This window comes from Catharus ustulatus, chromosome 8, assembly GCF_009819885.2.
Source record: "Catharus ustulatus isolate bCatUst1 chromosome 8, bCatUst1.pri.v2, whole genome shotgun sequence".
Lineage (NCBI taxonomy): Eukaryota > Metazoa > Chordata > Aves > Passeriformes > Turdidae > Catharus > Catharus ustulatus.
Genome location: NC_046228.1, coordinates 30,837,615 through 30,862,795, shown reverse-complemented (window position 1 = coordinate 30,862,795; position 25,181 = coordinate 30,837,615). Strand labels below are relative to the sequence as shown.

At 49.8% G+C, this 25,181-nt stretch overlaps 1 protein-coding gene across 3 annotated transcripts; it reads right to left on the bottom strand.

The window, feature by feature from the left end:
- Window positions 1-6,700: 6,700 nt before the first annotated feature.
- Window positions 6,701-17,144, bottom strand: LOC116999336 (C-type lectin domain family 2 member L-like). Of its 3 annotated transcripts, none has more exons than XM_033065943.1 (9): window positions 17,050-17,144; window positions 16,295-16,473; window positions 16,013-16,113; window positions 14,206-15,922; window positions 8,042-8,471; window positions 7,567-7,662; window positions 7,287-7,465; window positions 7,005-7,105; window positions 6,701-6,914 (listed from the first exon to the last, which is right to left on the bottom strand). In XM_033065943.1, exons 5-9 carry the CDS (start codon window positions 8,430-8,432, stop codon window positions 6,800-6,802), a joined length of 882 nt encoding a protein of 293 aa, XP_032921834.1. In that variant the 5' UTR covers window positions 8,433-8,471; window positions 14,206-15,922; window positions 16,013-16,113; window positions 16,295-16,473; window positions 17,050-17,144; the 3' UTR covers window positions 6,701-6,799. The 3 variants fall into 3 exon arrangements, with proteins under 3 accessions (XP_032921834.1, XP_032921832.1, XP_032921837.1); XM_033065941.1 differs by lacking the exon at window positions 17,050-17,144 and adding an exon at window positions 16,575-16,816; XM_033065946.1 differs by lacking the exons at window positions 14,206-15,922; window positions 16,013-16,113; window positions 16,295-16,473; window positions 17,050-17,144 and adding an exon at window positions 10,286-10,371.
- Window positions 17,145-25,181: the final 8,037 nt, after the last annotated feature.

Genomic DNA, 25,181 nt, shown 5'->3' with positions numbered 1-25,181 from the left:
TTTGCAGGAACCACAAGCAGCTGCAGCAGACAGGCTGTCAGAACAACCTGTAATTACACAGGTACAATTCCTGTGTTCAGTCTGAGGCACTGCTTGAACAGACTGAGCTGCCCCAGCCTTCAGCTCCCATCTAAATCTTGCTCACTTTTCAACCTGGCAAGAGATGGAAAGCTGATATGACATCCACTGGTCCTTGTGTTCAGCAGGAGGTAGAATCCTTTATGTAGAGTTCCACTGGTTTATCCATGGAAATACTGCAAAGGGACACAGAAGTTCTACTAGCATGTTAAAAGAAGCAGAAAAACCACGAAGGATGAGGTTTGGGATAGGGACAGAAGGAAATTCACACATCATATGAGAGTTAAATATGGCACGGAGGACAGCTAGATTAAACTAAAATATATTCCAAAACTGCAACTATTTGGCCTTATAACTGCAGGTAAGGTTAATAACCCTCACCAATTCAAAAAAGGGAAATCTGCTCTGAACTAATTTAAATTATCATCCCTGCAGCCATTGGCTATCAGCACTCTTTTTCCCTCCCAGCACTTTTTTTTGCCCTTTAATGTAAATCCCTCAGATGATGGAATCAGTAGGGGTTTCGACCAAGTTAAGCCCTAAAAAATAAGGCACAACAGAGATTCCCTGTCAATTTAAACCTAAAGATGGCAAAAATGGAGGGTTTTCCCTCATTGCAAACTGATAAAATTACATCATACAGGGTATTCCCTTTTATATTTAAAGGAGAACATGGGGATTCCCAATCAATTGATATCCCTGGAAAAATGGCCAAGGCAGGTTTCTTTTATTGATACCCTTAATATTGCAGGGTATTGAATGGGGGTTGCCCCAGTTTAAACACAGATAATAAGGGAGAATTAACCAGTTAACTTCAGAATATATTTCGATAGAAATCTGTTGAAAGGGAAGCACACTGCACTTGTCTTCTCTAATTATTTCCATCAGGCTTCCTTCACGACAAATACTCTCAAAATTAAAAGCAGAGATGCCTCATGTGTTACTTCAAAGCAATTGTCTTGGTTTGAAAGGCAGGTGTCTGCTGAGAAAGGCAGGAGCCTCTCTTGAAATGGAAAACATAAACCCTCTCTCTCCAAATTACCATAATTTTGAAATTAAGGGGATCTCTGGCAAAGATATGGGATTAGGAATAAGAGTTCTTTATAAGAAAATTAAAATAGAACTACAGTATAACAAAAAACAAACCCAGAACACTGACAGAGTCAGAATACAACCTGACACCTGTTAGTCAGGGTGTTGGTAGCAGTCCCATTAAATGGTGGCTGCATCCCCCTGCAGTGACAGATGTGGTTCTGTTGAAGCAGTGGTCCTCCAGAAGGATGCAGTTTTTTTCCAAAGGTCCAATGATGATGTAGAAGGGTCTGGTTTTCCTCTGGAATCCAGCGGAAAAAGGCTGCTCTGATGTTCCAATGCTCAGATTTTTATCTTGGTAGGAAATTCTTGGCTCTTCCCCCTGGGTGGAGCATCTCCCAATGGGATGATGTAATTTTATCAGTCGTGCAGGGACTCAATGGCCCATTAACAGAAGATATCTTCCTGGAGGAAGGATGGGTTGTAAAAAACCAGTCCCACCTGGTTTTAACAGAGGGTGATAGAATACACACTTTTGGTCACATTCTGTACTGCAATCCAAGACATTACCCACCCCTTATTCTATTACCACCTGCATCCTACCCAAATCAATGCCCTCTTTAGACTCTACAGTGAAACCTTACACTCAGTTCTCAAGATTAGGTTTCTCTGTGGTATACCACGGGTTTCTACACCTTTCTGCCTTACCCACCAAGTGGAACCAGGTCCTTGAGCAAAGACAATCCCATGGATGGGTTTGTCATTGCCTGAGGTGGGACTAATCCAAGCAGTCTTTCCTAAAATTCCTTTCATGTGCACCACAGGGACACTGTGGATAGGGGTTCAGACTGGGCAGGACCAGCTTGACTGATGAACCCTCGGGTGTTGACCATCCAGGTGGCCTTTGCTAAGTTCATTTCCCAATTCTTGAATGTCCCTCCACCAAGCACCTTCAGGGTAGTCCCAAGTACTCTGTTGCACTGTTTAACTTTGAATGGATATGATATATCCATCCAATGCCATGTTCTCTCACCCAGGTGTTTATCAGGAGAGACTGAATGTATTCAGACTGTGGGAGGGGCTGATGTAAAATCAAATAGTGAAATTGAATGCGGAGAGGGGCCAGGGAGGACCCCAACAGGTCTAATTCTTGGGGTTCCTCTGGTGCATGCGGCGAAATCCTTGTCCCTCATCCCAGGTATCCACTGGGTTGGGTTTTTTACCTGTAAAGGGATGGTCTCTTGCCAGGTAAGTTTGTTTCACCTTCTCTTCTGTTGCACTAAATCGATCCGGTTGGTGGCACACGGGTTTTCTCCTTCTCCTTGCCACGTACATCTCATCTTTCTGAGTTTCTTTTTCTTGTTCTGGGCTCTCTCTGGATGCTGTGTTGGGTGGCTTGAGGTAGGGCTTGATGTTTTTCCTTGGGATCCACCTTGGGCCCAATCCTGTGGAGACACAGGCACACCTATCCCCCAGGTGATGAGTGGGAAAGGGCCCATGATCCACTTGGGTATTCTTACCAGGGCAGGGATGTTCTGATGGAAGAACTGATGGCTGAGCTTGGTTAAAGATGTCAGGCGGGGTGGAGCTCTGCACTGCCATGGCCAGAGCTCTCTGTTACCTTCTGCACTGGGGCCTGGCAGATGGCTGTGGGACCTTACAGGCATTATATGGTGGGGTTGCTCTTGCTGGGAGAGAAGATCTATCAGTTTCCAGAGCAATTTATACAAATTTATTCACAACCTCCTTTAATAAAGAATGTTCTGCCCTTTCAGCTACACCTGCTACATAAGCCAAATTGGTGACCAAATTAAGTGGTTCTTTGAAAAGCTCTAACAATGGCTGCCAGTTCTACATTTTGTGGGGATCCCTGAACAATTTTGACATCAGACTCCCACATCTGAGTGTAAGGGTTATTTCAAGTCATCACTGACTTGTGGGATCTTCTGGAGCCATCAGTGAAAACAGTTGGGGCTTTTAAACGTGTATTACTTTTTAGATATTTTGGGGCCAAATTGAAGACCGAATTAAAGAGTTTATGTTTTGGCAGGTGAATAGAGACTTGTCCAGGGTAGCTGTCCAGGGCAAACTAGAGGTGCTCATTGGTCTGGAGTAAATGCTGCAAGTTCCTGATAGTCAATGGTAAATAAATGTATCTAAAGTCACACCCCACGAGGGTCTGAAGGCGAGCTCTGGCTTTTATAATTAGCTGTGGCATCAGTTCTTGCAGTGCTGTTATGGTTTTAGCAGGGTTATGATTTAGAAAGCCCCATTCAATGATCAGGAGTGGATCCCTTGAAGTGTCATCCCATTGGAAAATGAGTCCATAGAACCTGGGGACTTACCCAGGATGGTGAATTGGAAATGGAGGTTGGGGTCGGTGCACTGGACAGTACAGTGGACACCTTCTCCATGGCTACCTTGGCCTCCAGGGTGATGGTCCTGGGTGAGCCGAGGTCCTCAGTGCCTCCCAGCAGGTTGAAGAGCGGTGCAAGGTCCTAGGTCGTGATCCCCAGCAGTGCACAGACCCAAGTGAGGATCCCACAGAGTTGATGGAGGTCTTGTAGGGTCTTTGGGTCATCCTTGATGGGAAGCTGCTGGGGTATGACGGCCCTTTCACCAATCCAGAGTCCAAGGTAGGTCCATGGGCAGGTGCTCTGGATCTTGTCCTGGGCAATCTCGAGCCCGGTATCTTCAGTGGTTTTGATGTTCCTCTTGAGTACCGTGTCCAAATAGGTGTTTGATTGGGTACAAATTAAAATGTCCTCCATGTAATGATAAATGATGGCATCTGGGAAGGTTTTGCAGATGGGTGACAGAATGTGGGCCACGATGATAGGAGAGCTCTTCATCCCTTGGGGGCAAACTCCCCACTGGTACCTTTTTAGAGGACCTTGTCTATTCAGGGAGGGGATCGAGAAGGCAAAATGCTGAGCATCCCGAGGATGGAGGGGATATTAAAAAAGCAATCCTTGATACCAATGCCAGCCAGTGTCCAACCACATGGGAGCATGGCAGGTGATGGTCAGGCTTCAGGGAACTCATGTCCTCAGTGACCTCATTGATCTTTCTGAGGTCATGGAGAACCATCAATCTGTCCTTGCCAGGTTTTTTTGATAACTAAGACAGGGGAGTTCCAAGAATGTCCTGGTCTGAAAAGACAGCTGTGTGCTAGGGAAAGCAGGACCTTCCCTAGAAACGGAGAAAGTAAATCCCTCCCTCTGAATTAGCATAATTTTAAAATTAAGGGGCTTTCAGGCAAAGATATGGGGATGGGAATAACAGTGCTTTACCAGTTTATCTAACAAGACAAACAAGACAACAACTATGAAATTAACAAAAAGCAGAACAGTAACCCATCTCCAGTCCTTCTCGGCCACAGGCACCCTTCCCTGTGCTGCAGTTACTGGTGTGGACAGGGGCAGGTCCCAGCAGCTGCAGGGGAGCTGGGGGTGATGGTGGCAGTGTCCCAGATGGCAAAGGGATGGAGGAGAGACTTTGCTCACAGCGTCGGTCACCGTGCTCACACAGGATGCTTGGAGACAGCAAGCTGAAGCAAGAAGGCGTCCAAGCAGGGCAGCAGTGCAGGTCCAACAACAGGAGAGGCAGCTCCTGGCATTGGAATTAAGGGGACGGGGGTGGGAGTAGCAGCAGTGGACTTCCTCCTCCGACTCCAAGAGCGAACGAGTGAGCAATCAATTGCCTCCCAGCCTCCTTTAGCTGCTTCTGATCTCACGGTGTTCCCTTCCTTTCCCCTGTCACTAGCCATCAGTGCTTCTTAGCATGTCAAAGGGGAAAAATTCCACAGACAGGAAAGGAAAAAACAATCCTCGACACAATCCACCCTGAATTTTTTCCATACCAACATGATACATGAAATTAAAACCTTTAAATTATATGCATACATGTTATATTTCTGCTCCTGTGATCTTTCTCATGTTTGTCAGAGCTGATGCCAACCCGAGTTTTCCCACTGTAATGGTGATTCTGGACATTACTGAGTGTAACCACTGGCCTTGAAAACACCACTGATGGTTATTAAGAAAGGAAAAGGCAAGTCACACCATTGCCAGGGTGGCAACCCAGCTGTCCGTCAGTGCACCTCTTGTAGTGACAGCAGCGGGTGGCCATTCCTGGTGCAGTTCTTTGATTATTTTATCTTATACCATTCTCTCTATTTTATTCCCTTCCCATTTCCCAGCCTTTCTCGTGACTCTTTTTAACCAGCACCGCCGCTCCGACGGCGGCTCGGCCCTGCTCCATCAGTGACAGCGGGCAGAGGAGAGCCGGCAGTGCAGCTTTTTCTTCTGTTTCTTTGATTCTCTCGATGCCATTGCAGCAGCACCCAGCTGTCCCTCGGTGCAGCTCTGTCAGTGCCAAGGGGCTCCGGGCAGCTGAGCCAGGGCAGGGCAGGGCAAGACACAGCGCAGCGCTGGCGGGGGCGGCGTCCGGCGGGGCTCGGACTCTGCCGGCCTTGGCACTGCAGGCACAGAAATGAATCCCAATTGTCGGCCATATCCAGCACCTGCTATTTCTTCCCTCTTTTCCTGCATGGATTTGACAGTTCTTCCTTTCCTCCCACAGACCTGGAGAGGAAAATGCCCGCCTGCCCCATGCCCATCCCCGCCCCTTTCCACTGCTCCAGCCTTGTCCCTCTTTCTCCCACTTTACTTTGCACCACTTTCTCCTCCTCCTCTCCCTGCCAGCTCGCAGCAAAGACATTTCACCCCCTGGCACCAGCAGCCTCCTCCCACTCGAGCACCTGCCTGTGAAGCCAGACCCGCCGTGGGACCGGGTAATGGTGGAATAGGAGTGAATTATGGCAGGGATGGTTGGGTTGGGCTGGGCCTGGCCAGGTGCCCGGTGCCAGCAAAACCGCTCTGTCCCTCTGCTCCTCACCCTGGGCAGGGAACAGAACACATCAGGAGAAGCTCGAGGGTCACATTAAAGGCAGCAAGAGATCTCTCACCCATCATGGGAATAAAATGGCAGGAGAGGAAAAATTAATTGCATTTATTAGCAAGCAACTCAGAGCAAGGGAATGAGAAGCACGCCAAATCCTAAAAATGCACCTTCCCCACACTCTTCTCTCCTTCCAGGGATTTATGCCCGATTCCCTCCTTCCTCCACACACCGTGTCACAGAGGAATGGGAGTCACATTCACGTGATGTCACTGCTTCTCCTTCAGACAGAAAAACCCTTGTTCTACTCCAGCCTGGCTTTCCTACCACAGCAGAGGAGTCAGATCCTTCACAACAGACAGACATATAGACACACAGACAGACAGACTATTCTGCACAGTCAGGTGCCTGGTGTGAAAAGTGGGATTAATCCTCAGGTTTCAGGTGTTCTTCTTCCCCTTCCAAGGACAATCCCAAAGTCTCACCACATTCAGGCCACTTGGTCATGATTTCCAAGAGTCCATGGTGATTTGAATTTCCCATTCCAGCTTGTTGTGCAATGAGGCCAATCCCCTCACTCCAGGTAGCATGGCTGGCAGGATGGATTGCAGAGACTTTTCCTTTGAACAGCCAGCCCAGCGTTGGCAGTGGGGATGAACAGGCACTGAGGTGACCCTGAGAGCAAGGGCAAGGCACAGGGCACAGCTGAGAAAGGACAGCCCTGTGCTGGGCTCAGAGGTGAAGCTGGGACTGCCCAGCGTGGAGAAGCTCCTTTCTCCAGCCCCTGTTACAGGGCAGCTCGGGCCTTGCTGCACAGATACGGCTGCTGATTCCAGCAGCTCTCACTCCTGAATTTATCATCAGCCAGGCACACACACTCGGAATTGCCAAGGACAGGAACCCTGCAGGGAGGAGCAGAGACAGCGCTGGTTCCCAGGGGAACACGTTGTGCCCCTGTCCCCCCATGCCCTGCCCGGCTCCCCGGCACTCACGAGGAGCTGAAGCTGCTGCCATTCCCCCACCGCAGGTGCTCGCCCCATCTGCGCAGCCCGACCCAGTAATCGACGTTCCCGCGGAGGCGGAAGAACAAATCCTGCCAAGGAGAGAGCAGTGGGAGCTGCCCCGGCCCCTCGGGGGGACACGGCCCCGGGGCTCCTTCCCTGCAAGGCCCCGGCACAGGGCTGCAGCCCCAGCCCCAGCAGCACCGAGCCCGGCCCAGGAGCACCCCCAGGCTCCCCTCAGCCACCCAACAGCGCCCGCAGCCCCTCACTCACCATTTCCTCATCCTTCACAATGGCCAGGGAGGCCCCGAGCTCGGAGCACCGCTCCTGACCCTGATCCCAGGTGCCCTGATCCCTTGAGAAGTGGTAGCAGAATCCATTGTATCCGACCCAGCCATGGGGACAGCCCAGAACCAAGAGCGGAGTCGCAGGTGGAGCTGGAACCTGTGGTGCTGCAGGGGAAGAGGAGAAGGTCTGAGGATTGCCCTGTGCAGGGAGCAGGGACCCCGCTCTGCCCCGAGGGGCTGGGCCCAGGCTGCTGCCCCTCCCTTACCTGACTGCACAGCCAAGGCCACCGCCAGCGCCAGCAGCAGCGACAGGAGCAGGATCAGCACCAAGGTGTGCACGGGATGGGATCTGAACCACTGGCCTGGAGCAGGAAAGAGCTGCTGGCTGCCAGAAGCACAGGCGGCCCTCGAAGCTGCTCCCCCAGTGCCCGGGGAGCACAGGAGGGAGCTCTCAGCCTGTTTGCTCCTCCCTCAGCTGGCAGCCAGAGAGCCAAGAGCCTGGACACAGGCAGGGACACAGCTGTGGGGACAGCCAGGGACACCGCGCTGGGGACAGGCTGCAGCAGGAGAGCTGCACAGCCTTGGGGGCAGCTGCGGCTGCCGCTTCCAGCCACGGATGGGGCCGAGCGGAGCACGAGGCCTCTTGCACACATCGGGAAACAGCCACACACCTGCCAGCCCTGTCCTTGCCAGCTGACACTGTCCCCTCCCTAGAGGCCACAGGCACAGCCCTGCACTCACCCGGCAATCTTCTGAGGATGCTCCTGTGTCCATGGCCGCTTGCTGATGTGCACCAGGGACACACGGACTCCCTCACACTGCCTTCACTGCTGCTGATTCCACTCTCCACATGTTCCCTCACTGCACGCTCACAAGTGGTGTCCTCCTGCTTGTGACAAGTGGCTTCTTGTGCCCCTGGCGAGTGTGCCAGCCCGGCTGCTGGTCCCTCCTGGAGATGCAGGAGCTCCTTCACAGGCCCATGGATGGAGCAGAATTCACTCTGCTCCAGCTCACAGCCAGAGTCTCTGTGCTTGGAACAAACAGCCCCTTGCTCCAGCCACTTCAGGAGTGCTGAAAAAGCCTTTTGGAGATCAGCCTCGGGAACAGCTGCACACCCACCGGGATGGCCCATTGGAAGGGACACGATGACAGGTCCTGGCGGGTCCCAGCCCTGTGGGACAGCGAGGCACAGGAAAGGGAACCCGGATGAGCCATCGCTGCTGGCTCTTTTTGATGATTTAGGCACTAACTTTGTTGGGTTATCTTTTTAAATGATCAAGCAGCTAATAGTTGTTATAAAGCTGTTTATCACAAAGGCACATCAGTCTTGAAAGCAAAGTTACAGGCATTAAATTTCATGCTCAGTTTAGGCATAGACTTTCAAATAGAAGCAGAAGCTGCTCTTGTTAAGGTTGGAGCTGCTGATGTTGCTGTGGCAGCTTTTATCTTTTTTTGGGTGTTGATGATGGTGCTGGGTAAAGTAAAGCAAAAGTAAATTGCAAAACCAATGGTAAAAGCAGTGGCAAAAGTACTAGTTTTTTCAAATGTATGTTTTTATATAGAATTTTTTTATCAAGCTAAGACACCAACTTGGACCACTAATCCTTATTAAAGTTCTTTAACACATCAGGTTATGTATAAGCTTTGCCTATTGTCTGTTTTGCTGTATTTGAAAAATGTGACCAACATTTTTACTGTAGTTTTATTATGTTTCAAACTATATCCTGGAGCTTCCACAGTGTAGCGGGGATTGGTTTTTTCTTTTCCCCTGTCATCCCTGTCTGGAATTTTTTCCCATTGCCATGTTAAAATGGCTAGCGATAGGGAAGACTCCCTGGCCCTTTATCTTGGTTCTCTCTCGCAGCACGAGGCGAGGGGAACACTTTAGGCGAAAGCCCCTTAATTTCAAAACAGCAATAAACGGGAGGAAAGGGGATTTGCACTCTCCTTCTCAATGAGGGACTCCTGCCTTTCTTGGCAAACACCCGTCTTTCAAACCAGGACGCACAGAAGACACTAGAATTTACCTTTTGTTATAAGTGCATGACATATTGTTGGCTTTTCGCAACTACTGAGATAAATGCTATACGTGTAATGTTAAAACAGCTTTTCTGTATGAATATAGGTTTTTCTTTTCTTCTAATAGAAAAAGTTAGACATAAGTTTTTTAGAGATAATATGCTTAAACTACCTGGTTAGTTGAGATAAACAGCCCGTGAACGTGTGATGGGGGCCCTGCAGCTGACACAATTATCAACACACACCAGCTGCAAAAGGCCAGGACCACCACCCAAATTAAAAGATGGCAAGAAGAAAATTAAAATCACAAGCCAAAAAACATGCATGCTCTAAAAAGGCAGACCCAAAGAGTAGCCATGCTAAATAGTTCCCAAATTTTTAGTATGCAAGAGAAACTATAAATATGCAACAAGTTAATGTATTATAAAGTGTATTTAAAGAAGCGTTCCCGAAGCAACCGTGTGCTCTTTTAATCCTTTGCTTTATGTGTGTCTCATACTGTCTTTTTATTAAACCTTTTAAAATTTACCAAAACAGTAAAACGTGTTTTTCACACTTTTTAACGTTCACTAAAACTCGCACTGCTAATTTAACATTTAAAACCTTTTACTCACTAAAAGCACTTAAACTCATTTTAAAAACTTACTTACTTATCCGAAATCTTAAACTTTATGTGTAAGAAGCTTAACTAAGTTCGAACTATCCAATAGTTTTAATTCGATCCCTGCACTCTGATTTCTCTCGGGGAAATTCAGAGACCCCCGACTCACGGACTCCAGCAGTCCCCAGGGATCCGCGGCGAGGAGGAGACCGCGGGCAGCCGCTCCCTCCCTCCGCCATCTCAGCCCAGGGGGACACGGGGGACCCCGGCCCGAGGAACTCGCCAGAACCGCCCCGTTCCCCTCAGCGCGGCCCCTCCGGCCGCAGCGAGCCCCGGGCTGGGGCACAGCCGAGCGCGGCTCGTACCTGGGCTGGAGCCGCTCCGAGCTCCGGGGGCCGTCACTGCCCGGACCGGCCTGAAGGCACCGGGAGAGAGAAGCGCGCGCCCAAAGTCGGGAAAAGAGATGAAGATGTTGCCCAGTGCCACCCAATACAGCAGCGCAGCGGAGTGAAGTACGGTACTTTTTAAAAAATGGCGCCAAAAGCGGGGCGGGGCGGGGCGATGAGCCCCACGTGACCGAACGAGCCAATGGGAAAGCGCCCCGCATGTGAGGGGGCGCGGTGGGATCAGGGCAAGGCACACCGGAGCACTGTGAGCGCGGGGCCGGCGATCGGCCGGACTGAGACACTCAGGAGCTGTAAAACTGAGCTTTCCCTTCATTTAATCCCATAGAACAGCACCATAAAGGCATTCTCCTTCCATTTAAAAATGAAATTAATGGAAAATGGATTTCCCGCCCAGTGTGGCACCAAGAATCATGAAAAAGGTGTGTTTTCCTTCATTCTTTATTGTAGGGGAAGGGGATCCTCCCAGTTCAAACACCATTACCGAAAAGAAGCTTTGCTCCTTCATTTAAAATCCCTTTTCTTCTCGTAACCCCCGCTTTCTTTACTTTTTTTTTTGGGGAGGGGGGAGGGGGTGGAGTAGCACTGTGCACTGCCTGCGGTCACTTCTCCCTCCTCTCTGCTCACCCCAGTTCTGCTGCACGCCGCCCAGTGCTGGGGAGCTCCCTCCCAGTTCCCTCTGCCTGCCAAGCACCGACACGGATGGGGAGAGCACCGCCAAGGAACTGGAAGCGCTGCACCTTCCCAGTGCTCCTCATCCCCTCCCAGTGCTCCTTCTTGTTCATTCCCGCTGCTTCCAGTCGCCCTTCCAGTTCCCTCCTAGCATTCCCTGTGCTCCCAGTTCCCTCCCAGTGTTCCCAGGATCTCTTCCAGCGCTCCTGCCTCAGTCAAAACACTGCGGGGCACTGTGGGCAATAGAAAAGGTGTGGAACTCTCAGAAAGCTGTGTGAAAGCAAATTTCAAGATGGAGAAATGCAACAATGCTGAAGGTGCAAGGACAAGAAAGAACAGGGCTGTGAGCTGTGTAGAGATAGGTCACAGGAAAATATGTTCAGCAAGACAGTAGAAATATGTAGGCTTAATTATGAATGTTTATCCATTGTTTGAAGCTATTACAGAAACCATTGTTCAAAGCAAGATGTATGTGTGCTTTATAAATTGGCCTGAGCAAATGCTTTTCAATTTTTAATATCATGCTATTGGCTAGAAGTTGTTAAAAGACTTTATCACAAAGAGAGTTTCATCTGCTGTGGCAGGCAGCAGGAGCTGTTCCATCTCCCTTGCTTGGTTCTGTAAATGAGGCTGATGATTGTGATGGAAAGACAGCTGCTCCAGCATTCCCCTCCTGTTGTTTGTGCACATAGATATATGTAAATATAAGGTAAAGAGAAAAAATATCCCAGAAAAACACTGTGGGGCACTGCATGCTCTGGTCCTGAAGAGACAGGACTTGAGCTGTTCCGAGAGAAAACCCGACTTGGGAAAAGCTTTCCCTGCAGAGAGCTCCTGCAGGAAGGGCTCTCCCCCTCTCCTGACTGCAGAGGGAGCTCAGTCTCCAGTGTTAACTCCAAACCCTTCCAGCTCCAAGGCCGACTGCCAGAAATGTCATTGGCTTCACAAACAGCACAAGACTCAGACCTCACACCTATGAGGAGGGCAATGCAGATTCAATAATTCATGCTCCTGGGTACCGTTTTCTCTCTAAACCACACACAATCACAGAGGAACAAAAACCTTAACTAGGAGGTGCTGCTCTTGCAGGCACAAGAAGAGAAGGAGAAATCTGACAGGAATATTCTTCATCATTCTGCCCAGGCTTTGTCAAACGCTCCAGCTCCTGCATTACGGGACATAACAGGTGGCTTTAAGAAATTACTTTGATGTCAGTGAGCATGTTATTATGGATCAATCTCACACTGGAAAACAGTCTTCATACCCCACTGCCCTTTGCATCACCCAAAGAGTTGGGAGGCTGCTGCCCAGCGAGCTCCTGATTTGTGTCTTCCTTGTCAATCTTATCAGCACCTTCTTCAATTGTAAAAATGTCAATAAAATGCAGCGATTGAGCACTGGTCCAGTGCCTCAGGACTTGCATGTCTCTTCCAAAGAAAGGGAAAAAAAAGACTCTTTCTCCCAAACCACAGAGTTAAAAAGTTCCTGTTGTCTACATCTATTTTTAAAAGGAAAAGAGGAGCAGTAAAATAGTAATTACTGTGCCAGTGATGACTAGCCTACTTCTGTTCTTTCACTTGTTGCATCTCTAAGAATACTTAAGAGTACTGGCAGTGCCCCCTCACCAAGAGGGCGTATCTAGAAGGTTTTCAGGCTGGGTCCTCAGAAAAGTCTTAGGTCCCCCAGCAAAGACAACCTCATGGACGGTATTGTCTTTGCTGGAAGCAGAATTCACCCAAACAGTTTTTCCTAGCAAACCTCTCATGTGTACCACTGGAACCTTATCTCCATCTGGTGTTCCCATGGACTCAGACTGGCAGGGCCTGCTCAGTTAGTGGTACCTTGAGTGCTCACTGACCATGTGGCCTTTGGTAGATTCATCTCCCAGTTCATGAAAGTCCCCCCACCAAGGGCCTGTAAGGTGGTTTTAAGCAGGGCATTGCATGGTTCAACTTTCCCAGCTGCTGGTGCATGGTAGGGGATATGGTAACACCCACTCAATGCCGTGTTCTCTAGCCCAGGGGTTTATAAGGCTAGTCTTGAAATGGGTCCTGATGCGTGGAAAAGCACTCTATAACTCACAGAAATAAGTTATAAGAGTATGTATTTATTCAGCGCTGGGTGCATGGGGGATCATTCCTCCTAAAGCATGCACACCTTTGGTGACCTTGCCTCACCTTTTATTCTCTACAAACTAGGAATATACAATGCGCCTAATACATATTCATTGCCTATCCCCGCTTCATATGGAAATTAGTTTCACACCTCTTTGCAACTGCGCATTATTCCTTTTTGGGTCGCTCTGGTGGTCGTCTGGGGGTCTTCAGATGAAGTAAGTAGTCCTCCTCTCAGTTTGAACTTTCCACCTTGCATCCTTGCGCATGCTCTCTTTCTAGTCCTTTGGTCGTTTTCCGGACTTTGGTATCGGTTTTCCCTTCCCAGGGACCCCTCATCCTGTGGGTCTTTGTTCTTGTATTTTAATCCACCAACTTCATCCGGCAGCTTGGCTTCTCTTCCTGTTTTGCAAGCACCATAAACTATAGCTGACACTATAGTTTTGTCAGTTCCCTTTTCAATCAAAAATCTTTTTTAATATTTGATTCTGAATTCACAATTTCTCTATTTCAGGTCCCATTGTCTGACTCAATTCTCTCAGGGGTGCCATGCCTCCAAAGGACCTGTTTCTCAAGGCCCAGGATGGTGTTCCGGGCAGTGGCGTGAGGCACAGGGTAGGTCTCCAACCATCTGGTGTTGGCTTCCACCATGGTGAGCACGTAGCGCTTGCCTTGGCGGGTCTGAGGCAGTGTGATGCAGTAAATCTGCCAGGCCTCCCCGTAGTTATATTTGGACCAACGCCCACCATACCAGAGAGGCTTCACCCGCTTGGCCTCGGGAACAGTTGCACACCCACGGGGATGGCCCATTGGAAGGGACATGATGACAGGTCCTGGCGGGTCCTGGCCCTGTGGGACACCGAGGCACAGGAAGGGAACCGGGATGAGCCATCGCTGCTGCGGCACCGGCTCGTCCCCAGGGATCCGAGGGAAGGAGGAGACCGCGGGCAGCCGCTCCCTCCCTCCCATCTCAGCCCAGGGGGACACGGGGGACCCCGGCCCAAGGAACTCGCCAGAACCGCCCCGTTCCCCTCAGCGCGGCCCCTCCGGCCGCAGCGAGCCCCGGGCTGGGGCACAGCCGAGCGCGGCTCGTACCTGGGCTGGAGCCGCTCCGAGCTCCGGGGGCCGTCACTGCCCGGCCCGGCCTGAGGGCACCGGGACAGAGAAGCGCTCCGGCCCGGCCCTCACCGAGATGGCGGATGGAGCCGCTACAAACGAGCAGTGTGAGGGCCCGAGCGGCTTTTGGGAGTTTTGACCACGGAGCAAGGTGGTGTTCAGCGGTAGAGCGATGACGATGTCGCTCCTTTCCTAGAAGGAAACACTAAGGAAAAGCTCACCCCACCGGAGAAGTTATTGAGGAACAGCAGCTTCTGGGTGCTGTCGGCAGCTGAGCCAGGGCAGGGCAGGGCAAGACACAGCGCAGCGCTGGCGGGGGCGGCGTCCGGCGGGGCTCGGACTCTGCCGGCCTTGGCACTGCAGGCACAGAAATGAATCCCAATTGTCGGCCATATCCAGCACCTGCTATTTCTCCCCTCTTTTCCTGCATGGATTTGACAGTTCTTCCTTTCCTCCCACAGACCTGGAGAGGAAAATGCCCGCCTGCCCCATGCCCATTCCCACCCCTTTCCACCTCTCCAGCCTTGTCCCTCTTTCTCTCCCGTCACTTTGCACCACTTTCTCCTCCTCCTCTCCCTGCCAGCTCACAGCAAAGACATTTCACCCCCTGGCACCAGCTGCCTCCTCCCACTCGAGCACCTGCCCGTGAAGCTGGACCCGCCGTGGGACCGGGTAATGGTGGAATAGGAGTGAATTATGGCAGGGATGGTTGGGGTGGGCTGGGCCTGGCCAGGTGCCCGGTGCCAGCAAAACCGCTCTGTCCCTCTGCTCCTCACCCTGGGCAGGGAACAGAACACATCAGGAAAGGCTCGAGGGTCTCAATAAAGGCAGTGACAGATCTCTCACCCATCATGGGCATAACAGGCCCTGGCACAATAAATTAATTGCATTTATTATCAAGCAAATCAGAGCAAGGGAATGACAAGTACGCCAAATCCTAAAAATTCACCCTCCCCACACTCTTCTCTCCTTCCTGGGGTTCCCGTTATCCCTGATTCCCTCCCTCCCACCTCCCCATAGTGTGCACAGAGGGATGGGAGTTACAGTCATGTCACATCACTGCTTCTCTCTCATAGAAACAAATCCTTATCCTGATCCAGCCTGGGAGTTCTCCTAGAGCAGAACAGTCAGATACTTTGCAACAGACAGGCAGACACACAGACAGATAAACAGACAGACCATTCTTCACCCTCAGGTGCCTGATTCCCAAAGTGGGATTCCTCCTCAGCATGTTTAATCTGTTCTTCTTCCCCTTCCAAGGACAGTCCAAAAGTTGCACCACCTTCAGGCCACTTGGTGATAATTTGCAAGAGCCCAGGGTGATTTGGATTTCCCATTCCAGCTTGTTGTGCAATGAGGCCAATCCCCTCACTCCAGCTAGCATGGCTGGCAGGATGGATTGCAGAGACTTTTCCTTTGAACAGCCAGCCCAGCGCTGGCAGTGGGGATGAACAGGCACTGAGGTGACCCTGAGAGCAAGTGCAAGGCACAGGGTGCAGCTGAGAAAGGACAGCCCTGTGCCGGGCTCACAGGTGAAGCTGGGACTGCCCAGAGTGGAGAAGCTCCTTTCTCCAGCCCCTGTTACAGGGCAGCTCGGGCCTTGCTGCACAGATACGGCTGCTGATTCCAGCAGCTCTCACTCCTGAATTTATCGTCAGCCAGGCACACACACTCGGAATTGCCAAGGACAGGAACACTGCAAGGAGGAGCAGAGACAGCGCTGGTTCCCAGGGGAACACGTTGTGCCCCTGTCCCCCCATGCCCTGCCCGGCTCCCCGGCACTCACGAGGAGCTGAAGCTGCTGCCGTCCCCCCACTGCAGGTGCTCGCCCCATCTGCGCAGCCCGACCCAGTAATCGACGTTCCCGCGGAGGCGGAAGAACAAATCCTGCCAAGGAGAGAGCAGTGGGAGCTGCCCCGGCCCCTCGGGGGGACACGGCCCCGGGTCTCCTTCCCTGCAAGGCCCCGGCACAGGGCTGCAGCCCCAGCCCCAGCAGCACCGAGCCCGGCCCAGGAGCACCCCCAGGCTCCCCTCAGCCACCCCACAGCGCCCGCAGCACCTCACTCACCATTTCCTCATCCTTCAGAATGGCCAGGGAGGCCCCAAACTCAGAGCACCGCTCCTGACCCTGCTCCCAGGTGCCCTGATCCCTTGAGAAGTAGTAGCACACTCCATTGTATCCAACCCAGCCAGGGGCACAGCCCAGAACCAAGAGCGGAGTCGCAGGTGGAACTGGAACCTGTGGTGCTGCAGGGGAAGAGGAGAAGGTCTGAGGATTGCCCTGTGCAGGGAGCAGGGACCCCGCTGTGCCCCGAGGGGCTGGGCCCAGGCTGCTGCCCCTCCCTTACCTGACTGCACAGCCAAGGCCACCGCCAACGCCAGCAGCACCAACAGGAGCAGGATCAGCACCAAGATGTGCATGGGATGGGATCTGAACCACTGGCCTGGAGCAGGAAAGAGCTGCTGGCTGCCAGAAGCACAGGCGGCCCTCGAAGCTGCTCCCCCAGTGCCCGGGGAGCACAGGAGGGAGCTCTCAGCCTGTTTGCTCCTCCCTCAGCTGGCAGCCAGAGAGCCAAGAGCCTGGACACAGGCAGGGACACAGCTGTGGGGACAGCCAGGGACACCGCGCTGGGGACAGGCTGCAGCAGGAGAGCTGCACAGCCTTGGGGGCAGCTGCGGCTGCCGCTTCCAGCCACGGATGGGGCCGAGCGGAGCACGAGGCCTCTTGCACACATCGGGAAACAGCCACACACCTGCCAGCCCTGTCCTTGCCAGCTGACACTGTCCCCTCCCTAGAGGCCACAGGCACAGCCCTGCACTCACCCGGCAATCTTCTGAGGATGCTCCTGTGTCCATGGCCGGTTGCTGATGTGCCCTGGGGATCCAGGGGCTCCCTCGCACTGCCTTCACTGCTGCTGATTCCATTGTCCCCATCTTCTCCCACTGTACGCTCACAAGGGCCATCCCCCTGCTGATGACAAGTGGCTTCTTGTGCCCCTGGCGAGTGTGCCAGCCCGGCTGCTGGTCCCTCCTGGAGATGCAGGAGCTTCTTCACAGGCCCATGGATGGAGCAGAATTCACTCTGCTCCAGCTCACAGCCAGAGTCTCTGTGCTTGGAACAAACAGCCCCTTGCTCCAGCCACTTCAGGAGTGCTGAAAAAGCCTTTTGGAGATCGGCCTCGGGAACAGCTGCACACCCACCGGGATGGCCCATTGGAAGGGACACGATGACAGGTCCTGGCGGGTCCCAGCCCTGCGGGACACCGAGGCACTGGAAGGGAACCCGGATGAGCCATCGCTGCTGGCTCCTTTTTGATGATTCAGGCACTATCTTTGTTGGGTTATCTTTTAAAACGATCAAACAGCTAATAGTTGTTATAAAGCTGTTTATCACAAAGGCACATCAGTCTTGAAAGCAAAGTTACTGGCATTAACGTTCATGCTCAGTTTAGGTATAGAGTTTCAAATAGAAGCAGAAGCTGCTCTTGTTAAGGTCGGGGCAGCTGATGTTGCTGTGGCAGCTTTTATCTTTTTTTGGGTGTTAATGATGGTGGTGGGTAATGTAAAGCAAAAGCAAATGCCAAAAGCAATGTTAAAAGCAGTGGCAAAAGTACTAGTTTTTTCTAATGTATGTTTTTATATAGAATTTTTTTAACAAGCTAAGACACAAACTTGGACCACCACTCCTTATTAAAGTTTTTTAACATGTCAGGTTATGTATATGTTGTATTCGAAAAATGTGACCAACATTTTTACTCTAGTTTTATTACGTTTAAAACTAGATTCCTGGAGCTTCCACAGTGTAGGGGGGGTTGGTTTTTCTTTTCTTCACCCCCGTCCTCCCTGTCTGGAATTTTTTCCCATTGACATGTTACAATGGCTAGCCATAGGGAAGACTCCCTGGCCCTTTATCTTGGTTCACTCTCGCAGCGCGGGGTGAGAGGAACACTGCGACACCGGGGGCGGGCTAACGGTAAACGTGGGACCTGTTTTGTCCTTGTGCTTGCTCATCTCGGAAAACGGTGGGTGGAAAGGCAGCTCTGACACATCAACACGAGGAGCTGCTTTCCTCGGCTGGGGGACCCCGCAGCCCCTTGCTCAGACACCCTCCCATCTCCACCCCCACGGATCCTGTTGGAGCACCGGGACCGACACTGCCCGAGATCCGTGAGCAGCGTCTGCTCCCGCATCCGCTCCCGTCTGAGCCCAGCGGCAGCACCGCAGCGCTGCTGCAGCCACGAGCGATCTCCGCATGGGGATCACCCTGCTCGCTGTCCCGGAGCTGCAACTATTATTCCTAACCCCGTATCTTTAGCCCTTAATTTCAAAATAGTACTAAACTGGAGGAAAGGGGATTTGCATTCTCCGTCTCGGGGAGGGACTCCTGCCTTTCTTGGCAAATACCCGTCTTTCAAACCAGGACACACAGTAGACACTAGAATTTACTTTTTAACCTTCACTAAAACTCGCAGTGCTACTTTAACATCTCTTACTCACTAAAAGCACTTAAGCTCATTTTAAAACTTACTTACTTATCCGAAAATTTAACTTTATGTGTAAATAGCTTAACGAAGTTCTACCTACCCAAAAGTTTTAATTCGATCCCTGCACTCTGATTTCTCTCGGGGAAAATCAGAGACCCCCGACTCACTGACTCCAGCAGTCCCCAGGGATCCGCGGCGAGGAGGAGACCGCGGGCAGCCGCTCCCTCCCTCCGCCATCTCAGCCCAGGGGGACACGGGGGACCCCGGCCCGAGGAACTCGCCAGAACCGCCCCGTTCCCCTCAGCGCGGCCCCTCCGGCCGCAGCGAGCCCCGGGCTGGGGCACAGCCGAGCGCGGCTCCTACCTGGGCTGGAGCCGCTCCGAGCTCCGGGGGCCGTCACTGCCTGGCCCGGCCCGGAGATACCGGGACAGAGAAGCGCTCGCCAAAAGTCGGGAACAGAAAGAAGGTGCTCCCACGCGCCCGCCCATGATGTAGTAGCGGTGTGCGGAGTGTGGTGTTTGTGACCTATCAGAGACCAATCAGAGCCAGGGTCGGGGCGATGAGTGCCCGATCGAGCCAATGGAAACGCCCCGCGCGGGACGATCTGAGACTGTGAGAACTCAGCGCTGTGCGCGCGCGGCCGGCGAGCAGCCCGACTGAGGCCCTCAAGAGCAGTAAAACTGAGCTTTCCCTCTATTCAAATCCAGAGAACGGCACCAGAAAGGCATTCTCCTTCCATTTAAACATGAAATTAATGGAAAACCGAGATTTTCCGCCTAGTGTGACACCAAGAATCATGAAAAAGGTGTGTTTTCCTTCAACTGAGACCCTTCAAATCGTGTCATTAATGTTCCCTGCCACGTGGAAGGACCACAAATACAGGAAACAGCAGCTCTCTCTTTGGAATAAACTGAACCCTCAACTTTCTGTTTGTATGCAAGGATCAGTCTTACACACCCACTAACCTCCGCAAGTTACTTGTGTAAAACTCATTGTTTTAGCCTTCAATATTTATATCCCACTACTTTTATTAGGCCAAACTCAAATCTGTCATACAAGCATTCTTTAAAAAGCTGCAGCAGTTTAATTCCAACAGAAAATTCATGTTGCTACTATCTCAATCCCGTTGTTTACTTGACAAATTTTCAGTAATTTTTGTAATGAGAGACTCAGAATGAATTAAGATTCTGTTAAGGTTAAGTACTGTTAATTTCTGTTAAGTATTAGACTAAGCAGAGTTAAATTTAAGTATTATTCCATCTAAGTTCTATTATTTTAAGTTCTGATAACTGCTATTACAATCAATTCAGTAATGGCGACTTGAAGTTCTCTCAGGTGTCCCTCTTAGGTGTACTTTTACCTCCAAGTAGTGTTAAATTTCAGTGAAATTAGTTTTAAGTTCTGTTAAAATATGTTTGAATTATAAGATGCAATTCTTTTGATACAGAGATGACGAATGTGAAGTTTGCATGGTGCTATCTTCCGTTAAAATCTGTTTATTTAAACTACAAGTTGCTGTTATTTTATTGTAGAGATAAGCCAGAACCAGTTAGATCAGCTCTTTACTACTTTCTTTTTTACTTCTTTTTGTTTTAATGTCATCTATGCATAAATGTCTAAGAAAATATGATCTCAATTTCTTAAGACAGTTACTACTGATATGTTAATGTCCTGGTTTAGGGGAAATTTGGAAGAAAACCTCCAAAGGGCCCCCCCAGGAAGGAAATCCAAGCAGCCCCTTCCCCAACTGGTTCATGAAGAAATTTCCTCAGAGAGAAGTGAGAAAATCCTGTTTACTCAACAGGGAAAGCACTGCCCAGCATAAAAATCCCCTAGAACCTTAAACTAAACCTCTCACCTCTCTGAGGAGATGACAAATTCAGAAAGTCTCTCTCCTGTGGGGTAGCTCAGCTCAGTCTGTTCTCAGTCCCTCCAGCTCTGGAAAATTCCCCTGCCCAGGCCCTGCTGGCCACAACTCCAAGCTCCTGGTGCTCCCCCGGGTTCCCAGTCCAGAGCAGCTTCAAATAATTCCAGGAAAAAAAAAGGAGAAAACTGTCCGGGGAACTTCTCTGCTTCAGTCAGTCAAAAACTGACTAAAAACAGAGGAGAGCTCTCTCCTGCTGTCCAACCACAGGGACACAGTCCAGGAAATGAAGCCATGGAACTGCTATCTCTTTTTTTTTGAAACAACTCCCTCAGACATTCTACTGCTTTTCCTTCCCCCCCTCACTCTCAAATCCAGCCTTAAAGGTACAAAACTGATTTCTGGGCTACACAGACAAATGGGGATACAATTCAACAGCACAAAGTCACCCCAGGGTGCAGCCAAGGAATTCATCACTGCTTTCTGGCTGATCCCTGACAATCCTAGCCCAGCCCAGCGTGACCTTAAAAAACTCTGTATCATAAAATAACTCCCAACCTCAGTCTGGAAGAGATCACAAAACCATAAAGTAGTAGTTCTATCAATGCCCACACTAAAACTTTGCAGAACAAACTTACTTTGTTCTCTCTCCTAAGTAAAAAAAAGAAAACCAAGATGATGATGTGCACAAAAAGAGTATAAAAACACCAAGGTCAAACAAAAAAAGTCAAGTCCCAAAATTAGGAAAAGAGAAATGTCACAAAATTAAATTTCTCTTTTTTTATGCTATAGAAAAAACCTCTTGTTTCCCTATAACACATAAAGATACTATGGAGTGAATATAACTGCTCTGACTGTAAATATGAGCAAAGGCATTAGTGTTGAAGTGAGCAGAAGTTAAAATTGCTGTAATCCCCCGAGTTTAAATAGTAAGAAAACCCCTACTGTTCCTCAGGGAAGAAGAAGAAAAAGAAGAAGAAGAAAAATAAAGCTCTATTCTGAAAAATAGAGTAAGTAGAATAAGCTTTTGCTTAAACAGTTATAACCCTTAAAGTGTGCCTCGTAAGTTAATATAGTCCTCAATAATAATTATCAAAAAGACTGTTAATCTGAAAAAAAGTTTTTTGCATAATGATCAGATTTCTGAGCAGCTAATCACTGTCACATCACAGCCACAGGAACTCTCTTTCTTGTAAAAAAATCTCCATGTACTAAAAAGAAACAAACCACCAACTCCTCTTTCAAACAAATTAGTAAAAAAGTTTTTTTTTACTTATAGCTAAATACTAATACTGTGGTATTTCCCCACCTCCCCCTGAAGGCAGCAGCATTTTCAGAAAAATGATGTTGTGACTTTAATGAAACTCTTTTTACAAAAAACTCTCTTCCATTTTTCCAATCAGGGATTCAATTTGCCACATTTCCAAAATGTCCTTTTACACATTGCTGAGTGGTTTCAATACCTGGGAAGCAGTTCTTGTTCTGAAAATGCTGCTGCCTTTAGGGAAAAGTGGGGAAATACCACAGTACAGGAAGGGTCTCCTGGATTTGGGAATGCTGGTTAAATGTTGGACAGACACTGAATCCTTCCCAAAAGCACAGTGCTGCATTGTAAGAGCTTCTGTCAATTACTGTAAGAGCCTGTTCCTTATTAACACAAGGATTTGAAGAGCAATTGGATCAAATGTGTAAATATTGGCCAGAATTACAGTAATTTCACGACTGTAAGGCACACCCTCTTGACTAAAATTTTGGCCTGAACCCGGAAGTGCGCCTTATAGTCTGGTGCGCCTTATATATGGGCAAAGTTGTGAAATTTGCCAACCCGGAAGTGTGAGCCACAAGGGGGGTGTGAGCGGGTGGCTGCGGCTGGCAAGAGCCACATGGGGATGGAGGGAGCCGCTGGCCCTGAACCGCCACGAGCCACAGCTGCCCCGAGCTGCGCCTCGCCAGCCGGCACCGGGGGCGGGTGGGAGTGCGGAGGCCCATGGCATGGGGAGGGTGCCTGGGGCTGTGTTTAAAGGCTACGCCAATCTGTGAAAAATGTTTGCAAATTGAGCACCTGCCAGTAAACCCCACGATCGTGCGATTCAGTTACTAATTCATTACTTTGTTGCACGCAGCGCAGAGCCTCGCTGCAAGAAAATATATGCCTTATAGTCTGGTGCACTTTATAGTTGTGAAATTATTGTATTTTTAAAATTTTATATCAATAAAAATAGAAATACAACTTGATTAATGATTTTTTTTTGAAGGTGTGCATAACTTCCTCAGTGAAGTATCAGTTCTTGGAGTGAAAGCATTTTCATAATTGGTCATTTTCTGAATTCCATTATTGCTGAATGTTGTATGTAGCTGTATGTCAGCCCAGCCTGAACAGTTTGGGGCTTTTTCAGTGAAAATGTTGCTAGGAGGCGTGCAGCATGCTGCTTTCACATGGAAAGAAAAATCTATTCTAAATATGACAACTTTAGTCTCAACAAGATAAATTTGAATAAAATATATAAAAATTCTTGGTTTACAGACACCAACAATGCAGTTCTGCCAGGTCCCAATCAACTTCTTAATTCTTTTTCATTCACTAATTAATCAGTTGTTATGCACTGATAATATGTAATTTACTTTGTCAACAGTTCATGGAGAGCACTGGCAGCTGGACAGGGATTAGAGATGGACAACAAGTGCTGGAAATTGTAAAGAAGGTTCTGCTAAATTTCAAGGAATTTAGACTGCTGAGAAGTGAGGTGGACTGCAGACAGACAAATCTGTGCTGGGAAAATGGGGTTAACAGAGAGTTTTTAATTTAGACTAGGATAATAAAGAGTTAGTGGTGGAAAACAGAGGTATTGAACCTTGGAAAGGGTTTGTGTTTGACCAGAGAAAGTAATTAACACTGAAACTCCACAAAATTCGCCACTGATGAGTAGTTAGATCAAGTTTAGACACTTCAAAAGAAAATTGAGTTTAAGAACATGATCACATTTACCTGTTTTGTGGTCTGTGCTATACAAAAGGTCAAAACAGATTGAAAGACTTCTGTAGAGCATGAGGGAAACTCCTAAGCTGAGGTTCAGAACTAAGCTGCTCTTCTGGAAACACTCCAGCTGATCTTGCTGCTTGGATAATCTCACTTTTCCATCGGTGGGACTGTGATTTCTCGGGGCTGTGCTCATTCCAGCTATTTACATTTGTTCAGCAGCTTCACAGTGGAGACTTTCCAGGCTCTGAAAGAGCTCACAGGAGAGTTTGCCATGGAAGAAGAAGCATTTCTGTGCTGCCTCTTCCACTGCTTTGGAGTCACACACGAGGCATCTCTGCTTTCGATTTTGAGAGTATTTGTAGTGAAAAAGCACAGCACAACCTGGTACCTCAGCCCCCCACTGCCTGGGCAGTGCTGACCCTGCTGGACACAACCAGGTACTGCAGAGTTACACCTTTCTCTGCCTGCCTCTCTGACCAGTCCAGAACTAACACCGCTTCCTGAAGAAGGTGTTGATGTGGCTGAAGAAGTCGAGCAACTTGAGCCTGAAGAAACAAAATTAGTTAAATCCTTTATTACTCCAGTAGAAAAATTAAAAAATCAAGTTGAACAATTAACATATCAAATGGAAAATTACATCGAAGGGCAGAAACAAAACATAACTGCCTGCCCAGAATAGCCCAGTCATCTACACACTCAGTTCAACAGCTACAGCAAATGTTACGATCAGAGCCAACAGCACCTTCAATGCTAGACTGCTTGAGCCAAGGGGTGGGGAAGATGCCGTAAAAGCGCGTGAAACAAGTCAATAAGTAACAAGTAATATGTGGACAATGCTTAATAACCAACTGTATGCTTGCTAGATTCACGTGATCGTTGTAACAAACCATATAAAAACATATGCTTGAATGCAATAAAGTTGGATGTTGAATGTCAGGGATTCACCTGCGCCTCCACGAGGACTCTGAATACTCGGCTGAGATCTCCTGCTGTGCGGACAAGATTTCTCTGGACCGTTCTGCCCTCTGGTGGACACAATGTGGTACTGCAGCCTGCACCACCACCCACCGCCCCCAACCCTTCCCCCCCCCGCGTCAGTCCGATACCCACAGTGGTGCCCTCTGGTGGACACAACATGGTACTTCGTCCCTCTGGGCAGCGCTTACCCCTGGGGGACACAACCCGATATTGTGCCCCTACCATGAGAGCACTGCTGCCCTCCTTGTGAGCAATACCCGGTACGGCGTCCCCACCCCTAGGTCAGGGCTGCCCTCTGGTGGACACAAACCGGTACAGCGACCTCCTCAGCCTCCCTCAGGTAGTGCTGAACCCTAGTGGACCCGACTCGGATTTTCAGCCCCCTCCCTGCATGGGCAGTGCTTCTGCCAGGTGGACACAACTGACTACTGCAGCCACGTCACCACCCAGATAATGCTGCCCCTGGAAATAACAAGGTACTGCACAACCCACTGGGCACTGCTGCCCCCTGGCGGACACAACCCAGAACCAGACCCCCACACCTTGGGCAGTGCTGCCCTTTGGGGTACACAACCCTTTACTGAGCCCCTCCACACCTTGGGCAGTGCTGCCCTTTGGGGTACACAACCCTTTACTGAGCCCTCGACAC

Bases quoted from the DNA above. Each gene is read 5' to 3' on its own strand.
- LOC116999336 (XM_033065943.1), bottom strand. From the start codon at position 8,432: ATGGGCCATCCCGGTGGGTGTGCAGCTGTTCCCGAGGCTGATCTCCAA. The intron at 7,663-8,041 runs GTGAGTGCAGGG...TTCCTGCTCCAG, and splicing joins CATCCTCAGAAGATTGCCGG to GCCAGTGGTTCAGATCCCAT. The intron at 6,915-7,004 runs GTGAGTGCCGGG...TCCTCCCTGCAG, and splicing joins GGCAGCAGCTTCAGCTCCTC to GGTTCCTGTCCTTGGCAATT.